The sequence below is a fragment of the Epinephelus moara genome, chromosome 9, assembly GCF_006386435.1.
Source record: "Epinephelus moara isolate mb chromosome 9, YSFRI_EMoa_1.0, whole genome shotgun sequence".
NCBI lineage: Eukaryota > Metazoa > Chordata > Actinopteri > Perciformes > Serranidae > Epinephelus > Epinephelus moara.
The window spans coordinates 7,641,973-7,666,764 of NC_065514.1; the positions used below are offsets into that span (position 1 = coordinate 7,641,973).

At 42.3% G+C, this 24,792-nt stretch overlaps 1 protein-coding gene across 1 annotated transcript in view; it reads right to left on the bottom strand.

The window, feature by feature from the left end:
- Positions 1-24,792, bottom strand: part of lpar1 (lysophosphatidic acid receptor 1) — a 58,323-nt gene that overhangs the window by 15,768 nt on the left and 17,763 nt on the right. The window contains exon 2 of the mRNA XM_050053275.1: positions 10,153-10,908. Within this exon, the coding sequence (XP_049909232.1) occupies positions 10,153-10,891 (739 nt within the window). The 5' untranslated portion in view covers positions 10,892-10,908. The remainder of the gene's footprint in view (positions 1-10,152; positions 10,909-24,792) is intronic.

Consider the following 24,792-nt stretch of genomic DNA (forward strand, 5'->3'; position numbering starts at 1 on the left):
CATGTAGCAACATACTTATCTCATTACACAGCTTCAAATTCTGCTATCAGGGATTTTCATGCCTTCCTATTATTCCTCACGTGTCTTCATGCCGGCTTTGGTTTCTGCTGATGTGCAATTCTCCCAGGACCTTAAAAATGAATGAACACTCGATATTAAATTACCGCTCTCATTCTTCTGTGTGTCTCACTGCCTTTCTTCCCATCTATCTCTCGCTGCATCTCTGTCTCTTGCTCGTTTCCTGTCCCTCTCCTTCTCTCTGTCTTTTCCCATCTTTTTTAATATCCTACTTCAGTTCTTTCTTCTCTTGGTGTCTTGTCAGCTACTCTCAGTCTTTCAGATTTTCTCCGCACAGTTCTCTCTTTTCTTGATTTTCTCTCTTCAACCTGTCTTCTTCCTCTCACTGCATGTCTCTGTCTCAATTTCTGTTCATCTCCCTCATTTTCCGAACCCAGCCATCATCTGCGGTCGTGACCATGATGCCACTGAAGTAAGTCAGCGGACAGAAACCATTATGTATATTTCTGAAATGGCCCGGTGGCTTCCCGTTTGTGCACAGAGGGATTTCTTTTCCCTCTTTCCTCTTTCCCACATCACTTACTTCCACGCACACACACACATTGGAGATTAGATAAAAGTTCACATTCAGCAGCTGAGTGTTTACAATTATTGATAAAGAGGCTTGTGGTGTACACAGCGATGGAGTCTGGCAGTGGTGTCACAGTGATCTAATGGCTCGAGGGAAACGCTTCTGACTGGAAGTACAGTGAGCTCTTTGAAAAAGGCAATAATGAAGGTTTTCTGCTCTGCATGCACAAACACACTGTGATAAATGTGCATCTGAGTTGCTGGTCACCAGCAGTGACTCACTCACTTCCACCTCACGTCTCTGTTTTTTAATTTAAAAGGACAAAACAGGACAGGGGAAACAATGCACACTGGCGCTGTCATGTTCTGTTGTGGTTTAGATCACATCCAGATTGTTAACCACAGCCATGCCTCTCGCAACCAGATTCTGAATCCAATTGACGAAAACTGCGTGTGATTTAAAGCGGCGCTTTGGTCCTTGACTTTCTAAAATAATACCAGTCTGTTCCGATCCTGCAGCTCGCTTTGAAATTGTCTGCGTATGGTTGCGTTTTTTTCTCCTGTTAGCTTTTTGGTGTTACCTCAGGCAATGGACGCAGATGTTCTGTAATTAGAATCGCCTCTATTATTCTGTCCCAGAACAAATTCCTTTTCGGAGCTGTTTCTGATTGATAGAGTCACATGATTTACGTTTTTTCCCCCCTTAAGGCAGAATTTATCTCAATAATACATGATTATATTTGCTATGTTTTAATATTAAATGCAGGCAGCTTACAAATCCAGGCTTACTCGAGCCCCTGGAGGCATTTAATGATGCTGTAGATGCTTGAGCTGTTCGAGCAAAGCCAGAAATTAACAACTGCGGAAACAGGATGCAAAAGAACAGATGCTGCTATTGTGAGCGATTAGCTATGAACAGCAATTTCTTGCATTTAGCACACACACAGAAAACAGGTGACATCGCGAGCCAGTCATGTCTCCATGCTGACAGTGGCTTGGAAGACAATCAGTGAGTTCCCGGGTCGAACATTGATTGGTTATACATTGCGAGCCTGAAACAAATGTAGGTCATTGATATGGCATCTGCGTGCATGTGTTTGGGCGATGGTATGTCTTGGCGCTCCACACTGTCTGACGATGGGAACGCACACAACACCATGGGCTTTAAGATAATCAGATCATTCACAGAAGACCCCTGCGTGAGCCAACACCTGACACACAGACACACACACTGAACAAGGGTCATGGTTAATTTGACGGTGCAGTTGACTCATTGAGGAGTGATGAAGAGGATCTCTGTTGGTGTCATTCAAACTTTTTTTGTCGGCAGAGAAGCACCAGTGGCTGAACAGACTACCAAGACTGTCCATGACCCTTTGTGTCACAGTTTTTTGCAACAGATCAACACACAGTATCTGCAATAAGGTGATGCCCAGTGTACTGGAAAGGCCAATTCATCATTCTAGCTCTAGCAAGTATGTTTTCCTTTGTCCTATTGGATGTGCTTGCATAATTAATGAAATAGTCCTCATCCAACCTACTGTGTTTAAGGTACCTGATGACAGTTTGTTAGGCATCTAAGAAGAAGAATACCTAGGATTACAATAGTGTCCTGGTAGCTTAGCTGCCCAGACCCTAATAAAAAGAGTGTGGGCCCAATAATGTGCCAATGCCATCAACTGAAAAATATGATAACACTGGTGCTATCAATGGATAAGTGCACAAGCAGACACAAAACAGGTACAAGTTTGTGAAACCTTTGCTCCATCACAAGTGGTAAAAGACTCCACAGGGTACCTTTAAGGCAGAGGAAGTCTGTTTGTGTGTAGATGCTATTTCCACATGTGTGTGTATGCGTGTGTGTATCCTTATCTCTATTGTTTTTGGCAAAACAAGTCACGCACAAGCCAGATTCTGGTTTTGTTTTCCCATCATTTGACTAAGTGCATCAGAGTTTATGTGAATGGAGCCAACCTCATGTCCCTCTAGCTTTTTATTGAGCCTGGGGGTTTATGTGAGTGTGAGAGAGTCCCTGCATGTGCACGTGCTTATGCACAAATCCATGCAACCAACTCTCCTTCTCATCCTGTCCTCCTGAGACGAAATCACCCATGGTTGGTTTTACAGCACTCTGAGAAGGACAAGTGGAGAGGACAGCAGGCGGCAGGGGAACACTTATCATCATCATCTGCTCAGCAGATGGGAGAACCTGGACGAGGAATAGCTGTGGGGTTTACTTTCTCGTCAAGCGGCAAAGGCTGAACTCATCCTAACCTTCCCTGAAGAAGTCACACATAATCAAACCCCAGTACTCAATGGCAACTCTAACTCCACCAGAGACGCATGACCTTTTTTGTTTAACTTTGGCCAGTGTAAGACAAAAACAGACAAAGAGGGATCTCATCAAAATGAAACAGGAGATAAGTGTCCAAGAGATGTGAATAAGCGATTGTGCTGTAAATCCACTTGAAACTAGAAACTAACTCCCTTCTTTCAATACAGCAACACAGAGCGGTATTTTCTATCCTCCTCGGTGCTTAAAAGTGACCTCACTCAGAAACAGGAGTGGATTCCAGACTGAACCAAAACACATCACACCCTTGCTCAAAAGACTTAGTTTCCCAGTAAGGCCTTGGCATTGGTAAAAAGAAACATATGTGATGTGTTCAGGGGCTTAAAACAATAAAGATTCAAATGAATAATTCTGAGATTTGTTGAGCTGTGATAAGTATAGTGAAACTGCTTTTACCTGCTCATGATCACGTAGCTCTGCTGAGGCATAAAATATATTTTACCATATTATAGCTGTGTTCACAGTCCTTGTTCACACTGGTATATTGTAATGAAAATACAAAACAGGGGTCAGTTTAGCACAATTTGTTGCATGGGCACTGGAAGATGGGTGCTTTCGGTGCTGCAGCACCCCCTATTTAAGAGGGCTGGAACAACACCTGACTTTTGAACAGCATTTAAGGTGCCTGTGAGAAAACATAATGGAAAAAATGTGCAAATTTAATTAATTTCTCAACAGGGGGTTGGGGTCAGAGATTTGCAGTAGCATCGGGAGCTAACCATTAGCGCAGACAGGCTAAAAATGCTAAGAAAGACCAAAGAATAGCAAGGACAGTTATCTTACTTGTGGGTTACCAACCCATTCTTACATTGAGACTTCACGTTGTGTCAATCACGTTTGCGCACTGACTCTGAAACTTTCATCCGTCATCAAAATTTTCCAAACAGGTTAGATTTTTGCGCTTTGCACATCCGTCAGTGCCTTGAGAGACGTTTGACCAACAATCAGTGAAGAAAATGTGGCGGCAGGACACAGCCGCGGCAAGATAGAGGAATGGGTAGCACAGAATCATTTCACAACTCAGATAGCTCACTTTCAACAGGTCAGATAGTAATACTCGGGTAGATGATGATGATGATGAAGTGGAGGATGTGGACCGCACACAGAATGTGGAGGACAGCTCTGCCCCTTCATGCAACTGCAGTGCCAAATTAAAGACAGAGAGGAAGTGGTAACTTCAGTGGAGAAGCAATGGAGGAAATTCGTCTTTTAATTTTGTCACTTATTGCCAATTTTCACAACGACTAGAAGACTAGAAGGCACCGGTCTTAGTGTGCAAGGTTTCTGCGTGTAATGCTGTTTTTCCAGATGGCAGATTAAAAAAACACATCTGAAAAAAATGGACTCATGTGCAAAGGCCTTTATTCTCAAGTCGTCAAAACAGCCGCTTTGTCAGTGATTTTAGCATCAGACACCAATGCAAAAAGGTATTTTTCACAGAGGTAAATGTGCGTCCATTTATATCGCCGCCGGATGGCATCAGTTTGAAACGCCACTGGTAATAATGTAAGATGGAGCTGGAAAGTCCTGATAGGGTGAGTGGGAGGGGAGGTGGATGGGTCCAACAAACCCTGGGCTTTCACCTACGAGCCCGCTGTTTACTGACTCTGCCAATGTTAAGCCAAATTATGTTTTTTTGAAAACCTAAGCACATGCTTTTGTTGCACAAGTAAAAAAAACAAAAAAACAAATACGAAGTGTGAACAAGAAGCTGACAACTGAATGTCCGACACCATTATAAAATGAAACATTAGAACTTTTGGCACATGCAGTCCAGAGAGAAACTGAGGCAAGAGAGCCAACATTATTTGGAGTAACGGCTGATGGGACCACTGATGTAGGTAGGTCTGAGCAGTTTTCATGTAACGTTCACTCCCGGGTAAGAATGTGCACACACAGTCATGCGCTCACATTTACATTATCCAACTCAGTAAAAATATGTCCCTGTGCACATGCTTTGTTCATGATCTTTTTTAAAAAAAGGTTGAAGTTAAGCCAAAGAGCAGCAGTAGTTCATTCACTTAGCGTAGGTGATTCCACTTCTTCAGTATGTCGCAGAGCAGTTTGTGTTTACATAAAAACCCTTCCATTTCCAGATCCATCTGCAGATAGAGTAAAACTTTTGTTGAGCAACTCTTGCGACAGGGCGTATATTGTTTATTTCCAAGGAATCCTCTGCCGTTTCGGGATGAAGTCACCAGCATTTGGAACCTGTTTGCATTTATTTATAGGGGTATTTTTCAGCGATAGTAGCAAGTGTTATTGGATGACTCAGACTTCTCTCTGCAGTTGTATATGGGACACTGACTACGAGGAGAAGGAGGAGCTGAAATGACACAAGGACTTTCATACTTCTCTCTTATGCTTATTAATCTGTTTATTTACTTCACAGTCAGCCTGTCTCTCTGCACTCTGTGGCCATTAAGAGGCACAGAAGTGTTTCTAGACTGGACTCAGAAGTGCTTCTCTGCAAAACAACAGGGTAAGTAGAACCAAACAAAGCATCTCGTCGTCCTGCAGTTTTCATAAATACTGTAGGCTGCAGAGCACATTGCTGCTGTCCACTGCTTTGAATTAAGTCTGGAGTAAAGACAACAGAGGCAACAGGATGAGATAACACAGCACATAGGAGACAAATCACACACAATCCTTTGGTATGTTTTGTCTAGGACCAACACATCCTGCTCCCAGGCAGTAAGAAGTACTTTTCCCACAATGCACGCACTCCGACTTGCTCCACACACGACGCTGAGTTAGTGTGCCACTGTTATAATGTACAAAACAGCAATGCTTCCATTTATTGCAAACCGCCGAAGAGGCCTGGAGACTTGCATGGTGGGAAACGTCTCTCAGCTGAATGCTTAAACATAAAACTGTCAGGCTGCACACACACAGCTCGGCTTGAAAATAAAACAGACGCTGTTTCATGCGAAGAGAGGCTTGGGCTGCATTAATGTGTTAACAACAACCAATAACTGGAGCATAGGATAATAAAATACTACACTGGATGATGTTTCTGGAATTTGGATGTAAACTAGTCCCACATCTATCTCCACCGGCTGCTCACCTGCAGCTCAAGCCTCACTCTTTACTCAATGTTAGAAGCCTAATGGTAAGAGATAGCACATGCCTTTGACTTCAGTTGGTTCCCAAACAGCTACCAATGTGTTGCTAATGTCAGATATGTGTTGCACACTCTGGCTCCATGTGCATTTCTCTTTTATTTAGACAATACTTCCAACAAGCAAAGTGAGACACAAGTACTCTCACTGGTTATACAGGCCACACCCTGCTCACACAGCTGATACTCATTAGGTAATAATGCATCAGGGAGAGCAAAACACAATCAAGAGGCCTTCGACAATTTAAAACCGTTTTACTTTCCAGGAGGGAACACAGTTGGATCCATCGTCTGAGAACCCTGTCACCTCATGGACTGAATATAAACTATGACTTGAAATGCTTTTTTTGAAAAGTACCTCTGCTTATTGGATATTTAAAGTTGTATTTTAACATTTTTAAATACTTCTGTGCAAGTATTGAACTGTGCAATATTTTCCACCTCTTGAATGTATACATTAATTCAACATACGATACACATAACTACATATTTCTTATGTTTACTCATATTCTATTGTTGTTTATTCTACTGATGTATATGTTGTAGTTAATTTTTAACACTTACAGCATCAGCACAGTTATTTTATTTAATATTTTACTTGATATATCTCAGGGACTAGTGTTAAACATGGTAGCATAACGCACATTTTATTTTAATGCACATTTCGTTTATCTTTATTTTATTCATTGCTCTATATTTACACACTTTATTCTTACTTCTTATAATTCTCTATTCTTTACATCAGAGTATTTCTGATTCTAAAAAATTGCATGTTAAACTGATATCTGGCGTGAGATATGGTGGCTGCTGTCATTTGATTTGAAGTAATTCATTGGCTGTGGCTCCTGTAACTGTTTTGTTTCAAGATTTTAACTTGCTCACCCTAAAGTTGAAGCCTGATTACCTCATCACTATCAGTTGTGTGACTTGGGTGTGGCCTGTATAACAGCTGCGTCTGACTATGATAACTGATCTTGAAGAGGGCCTGAGGGCTGAAACATCATCTGAATAAAAGAGAGATCCATATAGAGCCAAAGAGTGTACTTGTTTCCCAATTTCAAGCCTACTGCAAGTTATCAACGCCTCACTACAACCCTTGATGTGCGTTTGTTTTCTTTATTAGCATGTGTTGGATAAACCTTGCTCCCTATCGCCAGGTCTGGCAGTAGAGTGAATACTAATTGGCAAAATACTTATACCGAGCTACACCTGGCTTCTCCTCTGAGCCACCTGGTTTTGGAAGTTGACGGGATTGATTCCTTAGATATGTGGCTTATGAAAACCTGGCTGTCTGAATTTGTGTTTTTAACACTGTTACTTGTACACTGCAGTTTCAAGGCGGAGAGGCTCAGCCATGGTGTTGACTGCTTTTTTTTTTGCTTGTGATATGTCTTATAGAATAAAAACACCATATGGACATGTTACCAAGGTTAAAAACTTGAATTTCATTGGAGGGGTGTTTTTTGCAGCTTAGAATCTGTTCATTTGAAGATTTAAAAACTCCTAATGTGATATCAAGCTGCTATTAAATGTAGTCATGGTCAGACGCCACATTTTGGATTCTAATTTTGCATCAGTGAATACTGATAATACCCCAAGTATCTATGCACAGTAGGGCATTAACGACTTTGATTTTTTTTCAGGTTGACTTATCTGTCAAGAAAGTCTAAGTCGAGTCGACAAGTCATTTGATGACGTCATCACATTGACACGGCGGAGGAAAGTGAAGTATCTCCACACATGTTATGTGTGTCTGTCGCTCTCAAGGCCCGAACATACTTGGGCGTACTATTAGTGAAGCGGACTCCGCGAGGAATGTCCGCAGTCATTCGGGCTTTCATAGTCAAGCGCACTTCCGCGTTGTAGTTTCCTGTAAAAGTGTCCCTGAAAAATCCCTGCGATGTGAAAAATACATGCCGAGCAGTCACTGGTGCGCGGAGCGGAGTCTGCGTCGTAAAATCTGAGCTTTGCGCGCACAGGGCTTGTAGACGTCTGCTTTGAGTACGCGTGGACCTCCGCGGAGTCCGTTCCGCGTACGTTCCGCCCGAGTATGTTCGGGCCTTCAGGCGTTTTCTCAGGCCTATCACCTTCTACGTTCTCTGCAGCCATGTCTCTTGTCTTGTTGTGGTCTTGTGTTAATTTCCTCTCTACGCGCCAAGTAACGTTACCGCCCTTTTTATGAAGTGACTATGACTATTGGTTAAGTCAAGGATAAAGTATCAGCTTAAGCCAATCAGAGGCAGCGATTGCATTCCGTACACAAGCACACAGAGAGAGAGAGGGAAAAAACATACGACTTGTCGACTCCTCCTGGGGGTTGTCGACTTGTGCCACTGACATCGACATGTCGACAAATCAACTTTTCTGTTAATGCCCTAATGCACAGTTTACCTTAGACTTGAGTGCACTGTATTGTGGCCAGGGATGGATTACTAAACAGGCCTACAGTGCACAAGCCCAGGGGCCAACAGTGTCAGGGGCCCCTGGGCCTTCATCTGCAAAATGTTACTCAAATTAACATGTACTGACCAGAAAGAGACTCAAAAGGCGCACAAAGAGATGCAAAGAAGCTGCAAAGAGACAAAGATTATTACAATGCATCAAAACATGACCAAAAAAGACACAATATCACCTCAAAAGATCTAAATAACTACAAGGAGGCACAAGACAACCACAAAGACACAAAAGAAACCACAAGGAGGCACATAATTACTACTAAGCGAAAGAGAACAGCCAAAAAAAGAGACAAAATTGCCTCAATAAGACACAAAATTACATCGGAAACACAAAAAGACCACAAGAGATGCAGAGGAACTGCAAACAGACACAAAATAACTACAAACATGGCCAAACAACCACAAAGTGACACAAAACAACTCCAAACAGACACAAAATTACGACAAAGCAGCAAAAAACAACCAAAAAAAGCATAAAATTACCTAACAAAGAATAATAATAATAAATAAGACACAAACGTACTTCAGTGAGACCCAAACAACTACAAAAGAAACAAAACAACAAGTAGACACGAAATGATAACAAAGAGATGCAAAGGAACTGCATAGAGACAGAAAATATCTACAACCATGGCCAAACAACCACAAACAGACAAAAAATTCCTACAAAGTGTCCAAAAAATGACACAAAATTACCTCAGAAAGACCCGAACAACTACAAGGAGACACAAAACAACTAGGAAGACACACAACCACAAAGAGGCAGAAAACGACCAAAAAAGACACAAAATTACCTCAAAAAGACACAAACAACTACAAAGAGGCACAAAATTTCTACAGAGTGGCAGAAAACGACCAAAAAAGACACAAAATGACCTCAGAGAGACACACAATGACCACAAAGAGACACAAAACCTCCACAGAGTCTATGTGTCTTGTTCGTCTGTAGCACAGGTGGTGGGGCCCTTTTCATATCTGTGCCCAGGGGCCTTTAGTCTCATCATCGACCCATAGTTAAAGCCAACACATTTAAAGGCTTGTAAAGGGATGTCATGAAAATTATCTGCAGGCTCCTTTCTTATCTTACTCCTATCTCTCCTAAACCTTTTCAGGTACCTTCCCGCCAAATTTGCAGAAGTGGGCATCCGTTCCATCTTCCTTCATTTGCTCCAGGAAACAAAGAAAAGGATTTTGCTACCAAAGTTCTATGGCGGCAATCTTTCTATCTATTCCACTTCTTCACTGAAGACTGCATCCTCTAGACATTGTAGCTACTCATATCCACATTTTGGCATCAGCAAAATAAAATGCAGTTGTTTAACAGAACATATTCAACTGCTCATGCAGAATCACAGCACATTAACGGAATTTGTAAGGGGACAGGGTTGGCTGAGATGATGTATTTGAGGCTTACACTCGTGCTAGGCAGACACTGTGTTTGTGCTGAATGATACAGCCTCACAGACGGACCCATCAACAGATTCATTGTTCTGCTGCTGCTGATGCCAACTGTCGCACTCACTGCTACAGAGATAGAGCACTAGATATGCACAGTGTATGTAGCTTGCTAGATAGAGATACAACAGCTAGATAGATAGATAGATTATAAAGAAAACATTAGATCTCTTCCTTACCCAGTACAATCACCACGGTTTTCAGCAGAGACATCATCGTATCTCGGTTGCGTCGAGGTCCAGAGCTGTGCCGCGACATCCTCATGGTCCTCTGGCGCACATACACAAAGATGTGGGCATATAGCGTCACCATGACGACAAAAGTCACTAGGTTAAACACTGCCCAGAAGACCAGGTAGGAGTTGCTGTAAAGCGGCGCCATGTTGGAGCAAGACTTAATGCTACAGATACAGTTCCACCCCACGCTGGGGATGGCCCCCATGACTATGGACATGGTCCAGATTATGACAATCACCACCACCACACGCCGGTTACTCATCCGTGTGTGTAGCTGCATGCGGAACACGGTGATGTGGCGCTCGATGGCGATGGCCAGTAAGTTGGCCACGGACGCCGTTAGGCTGGTGTCGATCAAGCCCTGGCGCAGCAGCCACGTGGAAACAGTGAGGCGCCGCGTGTTGGGTCCCGTGTTGAACATCAAGTAGAAGTAGGCCAGGCCGGCGAAGAAGTCAGCAGCTGCCAGGTTGGCCATCAGGTAGTAGATGGGGAAGTGGAATCTCCTGTTGACGTAGATGGCGATCATCACCAGAAGGTTGGCGAGCATGATGAAGATGCACACGGTGATGCCCAGGCCCATCACCAGCCTGCTGACAGTGTTCCAGTCAGTAGCAAGGTACTTGCCGCTGCGGTTGTAGAAGAAGGCGATGGTCTCGTTGTAGTAGCACTGTTCGTCATCCATGGTGGCAGTGGTGCTTTCTGAAAGGAGATAACACGTTAGAGACATTACAAGAGGTTCAGTGTTTGCCCTGTAATCTGTAATCTGTGTATGTGGAGGTACTGAAAATGTCATTTATTTTTCACAAGCACTGATCTGTAACACTGCTCACTGTCTCAAAACAATACCAATACAACCATGTCACAGAAAAGATTTTATCAGTAGGCAATGTTTGATTGTTTTCCTCCAATGGCAATGAACCATATTGTTCAGGCACAGTCTGGCACACATGGAAATCCAATCTGATCATATCACAGCAAAAATGAAACCTAAAAACCAAAGAGATTGGCTCTAAATGTACCCCAACACTGCCAAGCTATCTATGACGTGCAGAGATTAGCATTGTTGCCTCACAGCAAGAGGGTTCCTGCTTTAAACCTTGGGTGGGGGGCCAAACCCTGAGGTGGGGGAGCCCTTCTGTGCGGAGTTTGCATGTTCTCCCCGTGTCAGCGTGGGTTTTCTCAGGGTACTCCAGCTTCCTCCCACAGTCCAAAGACATGCAGGTTTATTGGTGACTCTAAATTGCCCGTAGGTGTGAATGTGAGTGTGAATGGTTGTCTGTCTCTATGTGTCAGCACTGTGATAGTCTGGTGCCCTGAGCATTTAGCTGTGATGATTAAGGTTAAGGTAAAGGGCTAAGGCAGGGGTCAGCAACCTTTACTATGAACCTTACTTTACTATCATCCTTTTTTAATTTGTCTGAAGCTGCAATACATATTTGTGCTTTATAATAAAGGTAATACAGCCCCTTAGGTCTAAATAAGCCTGTCAATGAGCATTCATTAATATGTTTAAGCACAAGGTGGCTCCTCTGCAGTGGGCTACTTATGATTATTTGGTACTTAAATGTTGCAGCATTGGCAGTGAAAGCAAATAAATCAGTCCACTTACTATTAAGGTCTCTGTTTTCCTCTGAGACTTTTTCTTTTTTGAACTTGTAATCAATAGCTTGCACCTCTAACTAGCCCCCACTATTAAGGTTCACCAAAATGTAGGAGAAGGCACCAAGTCGTAGTCGTATGACGAACACTTTAGTTGAATTTTTATAACTGGAGTATGTAGGAATCACTGTAGGCCTACAGCAATAAAACATTTTTAAAAATAACTTCATTTCCATATCATATTTTGTAAAAGCCACACAGAGCCACTGGAGAGAGACTAAAGAGCCCCATGTGGCTCCAGAACCACACAGGTTGCCTACCCCTGGACTAGGGAATGCAGTATGTCAACAAGGGTCCTCACAAAGACTCAAGTACAAGAATATGTGTGTATGTACGTGTGTGCGTATATGTGTGTGAACATTTATACATCTATATTGGGAGGACACCGATAATTATTTGTGCGTGCTCACGTGTAGAAATCAACAGTCAAAACCATCAATCCATCAGCTGGCTATGATACAGCAGAACTTGTACCTTACCATAAAAATTTGGATTAATGAATTCCGAAAACAGTGTTTGCATTGCATGTATTTACACGGATTTATGACACATATGTCCACACTAAACAGAGCGGCCTCTGTGTCCGTTTTCCTGAGCACATGTCCTACTTTTATGCCTCTGTCAGGAATGAGTTAATCCATATATTCTTAAAAAATGCATATATTCCTCTTTTGCAACACTCAACACAAAGCAGCGCTTTAGGAAAAACAAATCCCCTTTGGATTTAGACTCAACATGATTAGTTGTCCTGTGTGTGTGTGTGTGTGTGGGTGTGGGGTGCAACAAGAGTTTACATAAAGAAAACAGCCATCGTAAAGGCGTGAACGACAGCTTTATAAGAGCAAAAGCTCTAAAAACGATTGTTAGAAACAACACTTGTATTGTCCACAAGTCACAGTTTACAGCAACACTACACAAGGGTGGTGTGTGTGTGTGTGTGTGTGTCTGCATGCTCGCCTGCTACATGTGTGCAGCCGTGTATGTATCTATGTGTGCTGTGTGAATAAACCCCAGTGTGATATGAAGCGGTAACATGTTTTTTCCATCTGGTGGAATTTTATGAGTGTTCCTGCTTTTGCAAAAAAAAAAAAAAAAAGGCGCATTTGAGGAAACAGAGAAACTAAGCAGCAACATGATGCTCAGAGTCAAATCACACACACACACACACACACACACACACACACACACACACACACACACACACACACACACATACGTAAACAATGCTCACAGGAACATGTGTGTGTAATAAGCTCCAGTCCCACACAGATGCTGGCTAGTCTCTCTCATACACCCACGACCAGAAACAGGACCTCAGGGCTGGAGTTTGTGTGCGTGTGTGTGTGTGTGTTTAGGTAAGACAGAGACAAAGAGAGAGAAGAGCGTCAGGGACAGGGAATGAAAGAAAGAGTATTAAAACTTCTGCGTCAAAGCCCAGTGTTTTTTTGGAAATCAGTCTCTCTTGATCTACCTTCTAATATCCAAACCCTCTAGGCCCTCGTTTCTCTCTGCAGTGACACAGCAAAAACTGCCAAAGCTGCACTGCAAACATGACAGATTTTTTTCTTCCCTCGTCTTGGACTAATCGGCGACGTCGGAAAAACTATCACAACCTTCACCTCCGCAGAAATTCACATGAAAAATAAGGGATACTCCTGAGAAATGAGGCAGTGTTGAAAGCTACGAAAGCTGAAGTTTGCCAAGAATATTTTCCAACTCCTGCACCCTCGACTGCTCGGGAGCTCTAAATCTCACCGGTAATATACTGTTTTGACAGTCATGATGTACAAGACATGTTACATAATGTAATGGCTTACTTTTGCCGGTAGCAATAAGCCATGATTTAGCTACTGACTGCTTTTGTTCCATAGAACGCCTCGCTATAAAGTCTAAATTTAGCCCATTTTTTAGACATAATCCACGCCAAAGGCAATACTTTACATCAACTATACAGCAGACTGGCTCAGACTATTGGCAGTGTGCAACATCTTTATATTCCTTAGCCAAATCGGGTGTGTATTAGGCATGGCAGTGCACCAATAACAGTATAAAGGAAGTCCTAATCAATTAAATAAACGGTTTTCAGGGCTCTGTTTATATGTCCAATTTCCTGAGGCGGGCCGATAAGGGACTCCGTCTGCAGCCATGTTTGCTTGGAGTGGCTGTAAAATGTTATTTCATTCACTGAAACAGCGACGGTACATTCTATTAGCTGTATTGAATTATTGCTCGTACTGCGCTGTTCCAGACAAGCCGGATGTATCTGCTTAATTTCTGCCCGTTGATTTCTGAGACATGTCAAAAATAAACACTGGCCAGTAATCACTATAACAGGGCCGCATTTTTCTCATGACGTTTTACTGTATGTTTATGTTTGATTCATGGCTCATGCTTTGCACCAGGAGCACAGAAATCTAGACTGGGTTTTTTTAAATATTTTTTTTTTTATAGAAGACCACATAAAATAATAATGCTCAAACTGACAAAGTGTTTGCTGTGATCATTACTCCTGTTATCAACACTCCTGTGAGTCACAACCATTCCTTTTTGCCATCTCAGATGAATGGGGCGTTTGCTGTCTCACTGCACAGGGGAATTGTGACCTTTGGTGACCTAAAGGCAAAACATTTGAATCATTTAATCAGTTGAAAATTAATTTCAACATCCCAGATTCCCTTTTTTTCCCCCACTATATCCAAATTAGACTCTGATTTTTTATTGGTTGTTGGTTGGAGAAAGAGGGAATGACATGCAGCAAAGGGCCGCAAGCCGGAGTTGAGCCCAGGCAGCTGCAGCAAGGACTGGGCCTCTGTGCATGGGGCGCCTGCTCTAACCACTAAGCCATCGACGCCCCAATTAGACTCTAAGTCAAAATTTCAAATTATGAAACCATGCCACAGATTTTCCTGTTCAAGCTCCTGCAGCTTCCTGCAGACTCCAAACACCTGATATCCACATTTCTATGTCTATTGACAATTTCAGTATCCACTAACTATCTGAAAGAAGCCTGGTCCAATGAACTGAATCCTGAGGTGTCTGACAACCAGTGTTGGGCAGCGTTACAGTAATAATATTACTTTTTCCAATAATGATCAGTTTAAGTAATCACTAATAACATTTTAGTAATAATATTACAGTTGCCCCAAAACCAAACAACTAGTTATACAATACTTTAAATGGAACATCACATCAGTGGACTCATTTTCATAATTGTCGGCGCAGGGACATCACAAGATGGAAACGCTTACCCTTACCCATGTGGCTGGAAATATTCCCATTACTTTGATTTGTTGGGAGAAAGGATGACAAGAACACTGTTGCTGCAGGTAGTCGCACTAAAACTCTTTCCACTGCAGAAAACACGTCCTCAAATGCTCTGAAACACCAGCTACGACCGACAGCGCAGCAACATGAAGCTCCAGGAAATACACCCCACCAAAGGTGAGCCCTCCTCGGCCGTGGAGGTCGGCTGTAGCGCTACACTGGCTAAACAACCAAAACTGGATTTTAATCGTGGGCAGCTGCATGCTAAAACAAGTAATGAAGCTTGTGACTGGATTGCGGAGGATGAAATGTTGCTCCATGAGTGACTCTCTGTCTTCCAGGCAGAGCCTTGGGAAAATACAGGTCATAGGCAACAGAAGATCCCCAGGTAAAAAAAAAAATATATAATTTGCAAGTGATTCAGCTAGCTTAGCTACACTTATATTAATGGCAGTTACCCTAATATTCACACATCTGAATTTTGGGGAGATATGCATTAACAGTTTTATGGGGTGTAATATAAAAGTAAGTAGTGCAACAAACTGCTGTTGGCAGGGAGTAATAAGTAAATTAATATTATTACTTTTGAAAGAGTAACAAGTAATGAGTGCTCTATTCCATTTTTAGAGTAACAAGCCCAACACTGCTGACAACATCTGGAATAAAGGCTTATCTAGAATTCAAACTTGCTCGATTGAAGTGATTCAGCACAAAGCCATCCACAGACTCCACTGCTCGATTTCCGAATTCATCCATCTGTTTCCCCACTATGTGACAGATGCAAAGCTGCACAGGGCTCTTAAACACATCTTCTCTGGCCCTGTCTTCAATTACACAAATTTTGGTGTGAAATATTTCGGAGGTTCTCCAATGTCAATGGAAAGAATTTTCCCCCAATCCTGAGCTGGCACTGTTCAGATGCTCGGAGTCTGTTTTGAACTATACATCTGAGGAGTAATTGGCATTGATGCATAGAGTCGTCACCGCCAAGAGGATGATTCTAACCAGCGGGAAATCGCCAACACCCTCTTGTTTTCAGAAATTGCTCAACAAAATGATCAGAATGATACAAATGGAGAGAAAACTGCTGTACGCCAGAACACTAAAGTATCCAGACGATTTTTGAGTGTACAGGGTCCATTCATTGACTATCTCAAAGACAGGCCTATTGTTAATTTTATGTGTCTGTCCTTTACCTGCTCTCTTCAAATACCTGACTGTAGCATATTGAAAATGGCTTACAGACAAGCATATTCAGTGTGTCTGTTGCTTGTTTGCCTTGGGTTGTTTGACCATTTCCTGTATCTAAACGTAAAAATTTGACAATAAAATGTGTTGCTATCCCTCAAAATTGTTTAGAAAGAACAAAAATGGAAGTTCCTGCTAAAGGCTATAACTTAAACTGCTCAAATTAACTTCAAATATAAGTATATATAACTATATTTATATGTGTGTGCAAGGAATGAGGATGGTGGATCTTGTAATGGCGAGTATGAACATGAGAAACAATTGCAGCAAGTAAAAACTGTTCCAATGTACATATGGGCATGCGAGCATTGTTTTAAGACACACTTAAACAATGTGAATGTATATCCTTCAAGGAAATGACTTTTAATTATCAGATAATACATGAAAAAGTTATTGGAATAAATCTTTATGCCTTCATATGCGCTGTGTTTCTTGATGAGGTCCGAAAGTAGCACAGGACGGTGTTCTAGAAACCAACTGTTGCGAACTGCCTTTCCTGTTTGCGATGAGTTTGTTGTTTCCTCTTGGTTACTATGGTGATTGTATTTATTACTTTAGAGAGGGTGATATCAAACCTACATGTCATTTTGAGGTTTGTAATCGTTACTTGTATCCAGAGAGAGTCAGCTATCAACAAGCAGCGATAGGAGCAGCTGAGCGACAGCGGCAACACTAATGCAGGACATATCCACAGTGATGGATTCTCTACTACAATAACCACAGCAGATGAAAGCCCATTTATTACTGCTTGTCATCTGCGGTTAATGTCTATAAAATGTCTCGGGGGGGGGGGGGGCGGGGGGGCAGTCACCGGGGCATCAGATGCCTGAGGCCAGTCGTCAGTACTAGAAAGTGGAGGAAGTGTCAGTGGCCTCTCAGTACACATTCCCAACACTTTCATCAGACCCTTGGAGCCTGCAGAGAGAGATCCTGTCATTGTGTGTGTGTGTATGTGTGTGTGTTTGTTTGCAACAGTTGGTGGGTGGGTCTTGTTGAGGGGAAAGATTGAGCAAGACAGACGACACAGAAGGGGGATTTTACATTTCTGTGTTCCTGCACCTGGGTGTGTGTATATGCTCACTATAAAAGGGAAAGTTTGAATGACTAAGTTGTCGAAGCATTTTAGTGTGTCCATTAGCGGGAGAGGAAAATTCAGGAGTGTGTGTGTACAATGTGTTGAACCCCGGGTGTTAAAGGCAGAGAACAAAATGCTCACTGTGCTTGAGTGTGTGTCGACACACTCTCTTCATGCTTGTTAGTAACGTGTGATAAAGTCTGGGTGTGTGGAGAGGGAGAAGAAAGAGGAAAGTGTGTGTGTATCTGTGTGGGTGTGCATGAGTGTGTGTGTGTAACAGGCTTTGAAAGGACCACCCTGGAATACATTCAAGTGAGGTCATAACTCAAGCATCAGCGCCAGGGCTGCATCCGTAAATTCATACGCCTAATTAACACACACACTCAATTATTGTAGTCTCCCAATCACACACACACTTCGTCTCTTGTCTGCAAATGAGCAAACACATACTCCTACTTTTAAATATATGACTGAGCACATATTTAATACCCTTGCAGGATGAGCTGCAGGACAAGATCTACAGTCCCTAAGTTGTTGTTCCACTTGCAGCTATGAGAGACTGCAAAGCTCATTAGCTCCCACAATGCAAGTTGAAATGAACAAATCATGAAGATGGGGTACAGATCATCATACGTTCATTGAAATCAAAAGGTTTATGGTCATTGTATGGAAATATTCTGAACGGATTATGAGGCATATCATGTGCAAACTAGACAGGAGAGCTGGAGTACCCAAAATGTAATGGCATTATGTCATGGCAATCCGACTTTTAGATCTGGATATTTTTGGATAAAGAATCGTGGCAGTCTTTCATCGTGGCTCAAAAACAGTGGTCCTACATCACACAGTGAGAGCAGTTCAAGGATGGCCATTGTCATGGTCTTGCAATCCAAGACAGCCTGGGATAAAATTCTGACAGTGTCAGAAATTTGGAATGATTATCTCACTGTGAGACTCCTGTTTGATCTACGTCTACTAACCGAACACAGTCTCACTTCGAAGTCGTCGAAATCCAGTGCTTGGGCAGTGACTTGCAGCGTCAGAAATCAACAAAAAAGAGCGTCCTTTAGCGTCGGCATGATACGCGGCCGGTTGCCGTTATAGTTTAATTGCGCCAGACATCGTCAGGGGGAGACGCGGCGAAAGTTGAGTCCAAGTGGGGCGGGCCGAAGGAGTGGTGGATGAATCCTACAAACACCAACCTTCCTTTGAGAGAGCGGAGTTCGTGTCACATAAGATTCTAAAGCCAAACCCTGTTCTTTTTTCCTAAACCTAACCACTTCCTTTTGTTACCTAACACAACCACGTGTGTTTGTTGTTTTATTTTGAAAGAGACTTTAAATTTCCTGTGAAAACGGAAGTGTATCTTGAAAGAAGAGAACTTGAGACCGTGTCCTAGAACGTCAACAACCAACACACTCGGGGTACCTTGCATGTCATATGTGGACGTGGAAAGTCCATGACCAAAACGTCAATATGTAACAAGGTCAGGGTGAGAATGTGTTGACTAACCAACCAATAGAAATGCAGCATTAAATAACCCACTGGTGCTAAACCCAAACAAGCCTTACCTCGATCAGGTAAAGGACGAAGCATGGAAGAAAATAACGGCAGCTGCCAGGTGCGCAACCGTAGCCAGCGAACATGCACACAGACACACTGCAGTATATAGTGCCCACAAAACTTTAGGTTATTTAATAATGTGACCCTCTATGTTGTGCTTCACAGTTGGAGAAGTGACAACCCGTGCAGCATCCTTGCACACTCAGTATGGGAAGCTATTGCATCGTAAGTCGTAGCCTGCAATTCAGTAGGCACTGTCACCGTGCAGCCTGCACACATCAAACTTGATGTTGTGCCCAAGTTTATTAGATCCATGGCGCACAATGTAGCTGCACTATAAGACTGATAACATCTCAAAGTCTGTAAGAGGATTAGAGGAATACTTCACCCTAATGCTGTGTTTTGTTGAATTGTACATGCCTCTAGTGAACGAAGAATCCAAAAACAGGAAGAATTCTTGATGAATAGTCATTAGGGTCCACAGTTCACAACAACAAAACTATGTTGAAACTGTCTGTCATGTGAACTGTCATGCATAATAACTTTAGATTTTTAAAGGATTAGTCTGGATATACCTAAATCACACAATAATACAAACAAAGTTCATTAAGAATTGTCTCCATTTTTGGATCTCGTTGACATGAGACATGCAAGAAAATCAAAGTTTTCTATCACAAATTCAATGTAACGTGAGGTGAGTAATTCATATACAAATGATCATTTGGGCGTTGAGGTATTCCTTTAAAGAGCCGTAAATATATGAACATGAAATGTGATGGAATCGTGGCCAAAATATCTTGGATAGACGGATAGACAACAACATCCAATATCCAAGACTGTTCTCCAGAGAAATAAACAATCAGTTGTTTAGGAAAATCACCTCAAAATGACATATATAAAGCCCCCTGGCAGCAAGGGAAATTAATGACAGGAGCATTATTTTTGAGGCTTGACAGTGATGGGTGGATGGATGTCACCACAACATCTGACTGTAACACTGGGGACCGCTCTCAGCTCACCATTTCCTATCACCACTTGGTTTCTTTTAACCATGACCACAGTCATCGCCTGACCATAACCACATGGTTAGTACTGTAACCATGGCGATGAACATCCCCTAACCTTGACAAAGAAGTAAATCTAACCCAAACCCAATGTTTCCCTAACCCTAACCAAGTCATATTTGTGTCTAGACCTAATCCAAACCTTTTACCATAGTGTTGTCACATCCTGAACCAGGTCTGGAGGGTGACCGATCAGATATGCTTTGGTTGTAAAGGGCAGATACAAATTACTTATTTTGTGCTTTCATTTGGAGAACTTGTTGCAACATATCTTTACAACCTTTGGACCTTCAGCCCTGTGATAGTTCGGCGACCTGTCCAGGGCGTACCCTGCCTCTTGCCCAATGTCAGCTGGGATAGGCTCCAGCCCCCTGCGATTTCAATTTTATCTGTTTTTCTTTTCATTGGTTTATAGTTACTGCCACTTAAAATTTGATACAGATATTCTACTTGTTTAAGAAAAATGTTTTAAGAGTGAATGTCTTGTGTGATGAGATGTCATGGCCTAGCAAGTCTTGCCAACCTCTGCCTTGTTCCAAGTAGATGCTGATTGGTTGTTATTTAAAGATCTACCTTGTTACATTCGGTGAAGTATTAATTACCTTAGAAAGGATCACCTGTTTTCGCTATTTCAGGCATCAGTACTGTATAGTACACAATGGGTGTTTTCGAACCAACGGTTCGGAGAACTCCCTGAGAGGAACTGTCCGATGAGGAGCTCCCCCAAGAACTACATACCTTCAAGAGCTTGTTTTGGGGGTGCTTTTGCATTCACACCATCAGTAGGAGCGCTGAAATGTAAACCAGTGGCTTATTGGTTCGATCAGTCAGCGTACAATCAGGTCACTCGAGGTTCCTCTTGTGCTGGAAGTGTACCTACTCTGGTATACAAGCTAAAAAAAGGTCCCTCAAAATGGGGTTCTAAGAACTATTGTTCCTTGTTTTAATGAAGTAAATGCACTAAAAATGCAGGTTCTTGGAACTATGACAAACATTATATGGGGTCTAAAAACACCTAATGTTGAAGGCCAGATGGCCAAAAACATTTTGTCGTCTTGTCTTTTATGAATTAAGACTTCTCAGTATTGAGAGAGACCCTTATCTGGCTTTATCTGTCAATATAACAAGCACTGTGGGAACTCGGCTGGGCCCAGACAGAACAGTTGAGTGTCTGAAATAAAATTCAGACGGTAACTAAACTAAAGTCTGCTCCCAGTTTCTCAACAATCCATCATCCAACCTTCTGGTTACTTTTGTTATTACAGTCCTGAGAGAAATAAAGCGCCACTGAATTCCCTGTTTGACATGTTATTCCAATGCAGAGAGAAAGTTTAGTCTGTATTCAGGAACATTTATGAGTGTGTCAGTCTATCATACTGATGTATAGTTTCACAAGAAATTATGGTAACAAGCTCTTTAATGGAGAACAGCATCCATGTTCTGGCTTCAAAACACAAAAATATGATCATATGAATCCCATTTGAATGTTAAAGTTCAGGCAAATATGCTGTTTTATAACCCCAAATGGTCCCTGCAGTTCATCATCATGGCATCTAACAGTAAATTGTCTGATGTGGTTTCTAGCTCTGTAAGAATGATCCATTTACATAAAAAGTCACGAAGCATTGAAGTGTTATTACAGTTATGCATAAATTACCATACCCAATAACGATTCCACTGCATGCATCTGGGGCCTGACGATGATTTTTAAAAGACGTAAAAAACTATTTTTAGTGTGTAAAAAAAATCAGCCAGATTGCAGAGTTCAGCTGTGCAGCATTTCGCAAAGCAGACTTTGATGTGAATGAGTTATGAATGATGGAGGTAACATCTGAAAGTGGTAGAGAGTCTCTTCACTGAGTGCTTGCAAACTGCTGAGTCTGCTTCAGAGTAAAACTGCCTGTTAAGTTTAGGCCTGTATCTCAGATTAGTTAGGGTGCTTTCACACCTGCCCTGTTTGGTTCGGTCCAATGGAAGTTCATTTGCCCCCTAAGTGCAGTTTGTTTCGGCAGGTGTGAACACAGCAATCACACTGGAATGCAGCAAAACAACCAGACCGAGACCTTCTTGAAGAGGTGGTCTCGGTCCGGTTACAAACGAACTCTGGTGCGGTTCGTTTGTGGTAAGAACGTGTTCCGACCTGGATGTGAACCAACTGCAGTCACATGACACATTGTTTGGGTTAAACATGAGCATGTTACAGTCCTGGAGGATTATTAATGTGCACCTCCTCCTGTACTGCCTTAATATGCACATTCAGCACATCCAATGCATCAAAACATTGTTTTCTAGTTGGAGCCGCGCCTCGTTTTCAAACTGTATGGTTTGACTAAAATGAACAATGACAGCAATATAGTCCACGATGAGCAGCGCTAAAATCAACCTGCGTAGTTGTCCCTCCATTGTGACATTAGAAAGTGTCACATTTATCTTGCAAGTGTACTCTTCTTCAACGTTTGCTTTACTTCCTGGATTTTTCCCACATGGAAATTCTGACCAATCAAGAGCAGCTTTCTCACACAAGGCATTTGATCTGGTCCTCTTGTAAATGCTGCCGTGAGAACACGAACCAACTCTAGGCAATTATGTAACATTGTGAGAAAATTAGTCCCTGATTTGGACCAAAGCAAGACAACTCCAGGTCTGAAAGCAGCCTTAGTTCACACTTAGCTTATTGGTTTGATACCTACGGTAACGGTAACAGAGACTTTATATCCCCCTGACATTTTTTCTGGCTACCATGTGGTGACTTTGTACCTTAAATATTCTTCACATGACAAATGAGTAGCTGAAACGTCCAGGACGTGAAAAAGTATGCCAATCATGGGTCAGGGGTGCCCATTTGTTTGGAGGTCTCAGGGCTGCTACCTCATAGCCCGCTTTACTTTGTTGAAATGATTTACGAGCTACGTTTTAGTGCAACCTGGGTATAAAGATTTCAATTCTGAAAGTGAGTCTGATCCCCAAATTCCCACTTGGCACTGTTGTGGCAGCATGCGTATAAATGTCTGACAAGTGAAACTGAGAAAACTTTCCATACTTCTTCCAGCTCTCCTCTCACTTGTCCTCCTTTCCAACTATGTTCCACATATTGTTCTGTTCCTTTTGCCCCATTTCTAATACTTTATTCATCCTCTCTCCCTCCACCCTTCTTCCTTGCTTCCTCAGCTCCTCCTCAGCATCTTCACACTGATTATATATTCTCCTTTCCTTTCTTTTCTACTCTCCCGTTTCATTAGAAATCCTTGCACCTCACCCTCTCTCAACTCTTCTCCACTCTTTTTCTTTCCTCTCACTCTTGCCTTGCCCTTTCCATAGTTGCTACTCTTTCCTCCACCTTGATCCCTTTCCCCTTTCCTGTCCTTCTCCTTCCATAACTCTTTTCCACACTGCTTCCTTTCCTCTCATCTATGCTTCCTTGTAACCCCTCTTTTCTTCTCTCCCTTCAACTCATCTTCAATCACCTCTCTTTTCCTCAGCTTTCCTCTCCTGTCTCCTCCTCTCCTCCTCACTCCTCTTCCTCCCCCACGTCTCCACTTTGCCAAGTCTCCGCACAATGTGCCCATTGTTTCACCACTCCCACCCCAGAAAGCAGAGAAACAGGACTTCTAGAACCCCGAATACACACAACACTCACACACTCACACATAGGCTTTCATTCTCTTACTTTCTCCTCAACATCATGGGCGAGTGCACACACACCACGCTCGCACACATAGTCTCAAACAGTTGCTGCGGAGCGGCAGAGCTCAGCACAAGGGCTGGATTGAGAGCTGGTGTTGAGTCATGTGTGACTGCAGCCGTGACGGGCTGATTCACGGCTCGTCAGTGGATGATACCCATCCAACCACTTAAGCACTTCTATCTCAGCCCACGAAGCCCCACACCGACACATGTTCAGTCATTAAATGTGATGACTAAGATAGAGAAGAAGAGAGTGGAGAAGAAAGGAACCAAATTAAATGTGATTAGTCACATAAACTAAACCACATTTAACTCAGATGGAATAGAACAGAAAAGAACCGTATAGAACGTGACAAGTCCTGCAAAGGGGACCAAAGTTGACTAGAATATAGGAAAAAACATGATTTGTCAGGCAAACTAGACCATATTGGAATAGAATAGAAATTGAATAGAACAAAATTGAACCCATTTAGCCTAATAAAATAAACCCTAGGCCTATTTGATATGGTTTAAATGGAATGTGTTTTTGTGCCTTTGTACCGATGATAGCCATGAGACAAATGTCAATTGTCAAATGTCATAACAATGAATCGATTCGTTTTTTGGTGGTCAAAGGTCAAGATCACCATGACCTGTCACATTATTATGAATACAATGTCTCAAGATCACCTTGAGGGATTTTTTTTTTTCCAAATTTACCACAAACATCCACTTTGAGTCAAGGATGAGCTGATTAGAATATGGTTGCCAAAGGTCAAGGTTACTGTGACCTTGTGTCCATGTCGTTGTTGTAATTGCGATATTTCAGGACAACCTTAAAGGGATTTTTTGTTTCAGATTTAGCTCAGTCATCCACTTTGAGTCAAGGATGAACCGATTAGAATTTGGTTATCAAGTTTAAGGTTACTGTGACCTCATCCATTGCATTCTTGTGAATGCAATATTTAAAAAACATCTTGAGGGACTTTCTTCAAATTTAACACAAACATCCACTTTGAATCATGGATGAAGTGAGTAGAATTTGGT